General features: G+C 41.3%; 1 protein-coding gene across 1 annotated transcript in view; it reads left to right on the forward strand.

Annotated features, from left to right (window-relative positions):
* Positions 1-3,975, forward strand: part of LOC109936018 (phospholipid phosphatase 2) — a 22,660-nt gene that overhangs the window by 12,318 nt on the left and 6,367 nt on the right. The window contains 2 exon segments of the mRNA XM_048614078.1: positions 576-727; positions 2,537-2,848. Coding sequence (XP_048470035.1) covers positions 576-727; positions 2,537-2,848 — 464 coding nt within the window.

Below are 3,975 nucleotides of genomic sequence, written 5' to 3' on the forward strand. Positions count from 1 at the left end.
CTTGCAATGACAGTATAATATAAGTGTAGGGACAATACTGTCACAGGGCTCCACCTAACATGCACATACTGAATAAAATAAGTGTCTCCTGGAGAAAGAATCTTGCTTTGCTTTGTTTTACTTTGCTCAGTAGTTACTTATGACTGTACTGTTTACCCACTTCAGTGTTTAGTGCCTCTATGGTGGCAAAACCACTTCATATGGAGAAAAGGGTTAACTAGACCTAAGAATAGCTACTGAGCGTAGATGGGAGGAGCTTTGACACTGCAATGCCAGGTCTCGTGGAGCTGAGGCCTGAGCCTATGGGTCCCAGAGGTGGTCTCTCTCATCACCTCCTGTATACAATTCTGGTATATTAAAGCCTGTTAATGTTCTCTTGCCCAAGTATCGATCTGATCTTGCTGAAGTGTGCACATGCTAAACTTAAGAGTTTGACAACATGTCTGAGTACATCTCTGAAGAGGTGATGATACAGGGCTTCACCTGTTTACCTGTGTACTGCAGTTATGTAATGGACAAGAATACACAATCATCTCCAATAATCCTTTGACTCTTTTTCATTGTTACGTCCACAGCATCATTACCATTTGTCATATTGACGCTAAAGGGTAAACCAAATATGCGAGGATTTTACTGCAATGATGACAGCATAAAATATCCATATAAAAAGGATACCATTTCACACTGGCTGATGGCTGCAGTTATTATTCCAGTCTGCATCATAATTGTAAGTCACTGCATTTACTACTTGTTATGAATTCCACTGGAGTGCCTTCTTTTACACAAATCAATTATAAATTCTCGCTGGACAATACTTGAAAATCTGGCAGCTACTCCCTCTAGCACAGAGGTGATAAGCATCAGCTAGAGTAGAATAGAATTGAAATTTATTGTCACATGTACTTTTACATGAAAAATGCAATGAAACGTTTTATGAATCACCCACCACAATGCCTATATCAATGAAAAAAGTCATACATAATAATAAAGAAAGTAAAAAGTTGGTATGGAGCTTTAAGTGGGCCAGAAGGTCTTGAACTCAGGCTAGAGTAATGCTGTGTTAGTTAAACCTTGGTCTCAGGTCACTGTGGCATTGCAGTTGGCTGTTGTCATACCTGGGCTAAAGAAGTGAAAATAAATAGACAACAGTTTTGCTTCTGATCATTGTCTGGTGACCCCAGGTGGATATGGCTTTGATTACCCCTACAATGGAAATATAAGATACTCTTTCGATCCAGGCTTCGTCTTCAAGAATTGTTTCATTTTGTTTCCGTGAGATGTGGGCTCTTTGAGACAAACTGTGTTTCTCAGCTTTTAGTGCTTTTGAACAGAGTGCCTTGCAAGGCCATTTCAGAGGGCACTTAAAAGCCAATCAGATTGCTGTTCATCACAGTAGGTAAGGGTGGCAGATTTACATCCTTAAAGGACAATAGTGATCAATAAGTGGATATGAAGAAAAGACATCATTAATTGAACGTGATGCATTGAATTTGGGAACAGTATGGTGTTTTTTTTAATTGTATACAATTTGGCTAGTCTTTTGCAAATCAATAAAAAAGAATCACAAGCCAACTGCTGTAATTAATTGTTGATATCAACACAGTTCAACAAAAGAAAGGCCATCAATGTTGACTGTTGGCTTGTGGGCAGGCAATGGCCTAACGGTACTATCACTGGACTGTTAACAGAGACCCATGTAATGTTCTGGGAACCTGAGTTTGAATCCCTCCACAGCACATGGTGGAATTTGAATTCAATAAATATCTGGAATTAAGAGTCTAATGATGACCGTGAATCCAGTGTTGATTTTCAGAAAATCCTGTCTGGTTCACTAATGCCCTTTAAGGAAGGAAACTGCCATCCTTACCTGGTCTGGCCTATGTGTGATTCTAGACCCACAGCAATGTGGTTGACCCTGAACTGCCCTCTGGGCAATTCGGGATGGGCAATAAATGCTGGCCTAGCCAGCAATGCCCTCATCCTGTGAATGAATTAAAAAATATATGTTTTGGTCCCTTTCTTCTCTCCTCTCCTTTTTAAAAAGATACTTACAGTTTGCTTTAGGAAAATTCAAACAACCCCTTCTGCCCTCTGATGCATGGCCCAATTGGCTATCATTCGTGTAGCATGCTTCTAATGAGTGGTAGCAATTTATTCACTAGGGTTTAGAGTTAAAGGGATGGGTGGGTGAACATTTAAAGGCAGAAGGACAAAGCATCATCTGGACTGCTGTCATTAGTAATAATGCTGTCTCTGGCTGGTGTAACTTCTCCCAAGCTCAGAGCCACCTTATGCAGTCTTGTCACTGTACTGGATCAGCTGGCTCCACACAAACTATTGGTTGAATCAGGGAGCCCTCCCATCGAATGGATCAAGATGGTGAGATTTTGGGGAGGCTCTGATCAGAGATTTTCATGCACGTTCCATTAATGTTGTATTGTTTTAGGACTCTCTGACCCAGAAAGCACTCATCTTGCAAAGCTGTTGAAAGTCTTGTTCCAAGGTGTACCTCACGTGTTTGTTTTTCTTTATCTAGATTACTGTTGGAGAAGCATTTATGGTTCACCTAAAACTATTGTACTCGAGATCTGAGTTCAATAACTATTTGGCTGCCTTGTATAAGGTGGTAGGAACCTTCGTGTTTGGGGCTTCAGTGAGCCAATCATTGACTGACATTGCAAAATACACCGTTGGACGTCTTCGGCCAAGCTTTTTGGCGTTGTGTAAACCTAACATGTCATTGGTGAATTGCTCACAGTACGTCCAGTCATATGTTTGCACAGGGTCAGTTGCAGATGTCGCAGAGGCAAGGTATGTAGCTCATCAATATTTTAAGCCACAGTAAAATGTTGCTCCTTCCATAACGCAACACCAGCCCAGCTTGTCTCCGCCTCCCTAACCTGTCCTTCCTCCCCCCTTTCCCGTCCTCCCACCTCAACCCTCAACCCTCATCCTCATCCCCATCTCCTACCTACTAGCCTCATCCCGCCTCCTTGACCTGTCCGTCCTCCCTGGACTGACCTATCTCCTCCCTAACTCCCCAACTACACTTAACTTTACTGGCTCCATCCCCGCCTCTTTGACCTGTCTGTCTCCTTTCCACCTATCTTCTCCTCTATCCATCTTCTATCCGCCTCCCCCTCTCTCCCTATTTATTCCAGAACCCCCTTCCCCTCCCCCATTTCTGAAGAAGGGTCTAGGCTCGAAACGTCAGCCTTCCTGCTCCTATGATGCTGCTTGGCCTGCTGTGTTCATCCAGCTCTACACCTTGTTATCTAAAAAAGGAAACAGTTTCATTTTACCAAATGCTGAGCCTTGAGTTAGCTTTTCGGCAAATGCAGAAGGATTGTCAGCCTTTTGTTGGGTCTATAGCAGTGGATTGCAAACGAATCCACACACACCAGCTTAAATGATAACTATCCTTTCCATTCAGGGTTGGGATTCTCTCAGATAATTGGAGACTTTCTCATTTTAGAAAGGAAATGTTCAGCAGCTATATTTGATGTGCTATGGTAATTGTGATCGCCATGGTCACTGAATTAAAAGGATTCTTTCAACCTTCTTTTGGGATATTGGTCAATTCCATTAATCGGCTTTCATAGAACTAACATTCAGCCAATAAGTACTTGAGTAGATTATCACAATGTTTAATCTCTCGAAAAACTGCAGTCCATCATCTTGTTATTTTTGCATACGTTACAATAATAAATTAGGAGGTTAGTCCACATAAAATTGACTAAGCTCAGAACACAGTGGTACTTACCATTCAAATTGGGAATGTTTGGAACCTGGATTTGTCACTGATCTCATGGAATGCTTTCTTTTAATTCCACATTTAATATTGAATTCAAATTCCAACACACATACAGGGGCTATTATGAAAGCAAAAAAAAACAGGCTTAACATTTAAGTTGAAAACCGTAAGAACTATAGATACTGTAAATCAGACAAAATTAGAAATTGCTGGAAAAGCTC

This window comes from Rhincodon typus, chromosome 29 (genome assembly GCF_021869965.1).
Source record: "Rhincodon typus isolate 14 chromosome 29, sRhiTyp1.1, whole genome shotgun sequence".
Classification (NCBI taxonomy): Eukaryota; Metazoa; Chordata; class Chondrichthyes; order Orectolobiformes; family Rhincodontidae; genus Rhincodon; species Rhincodon typus.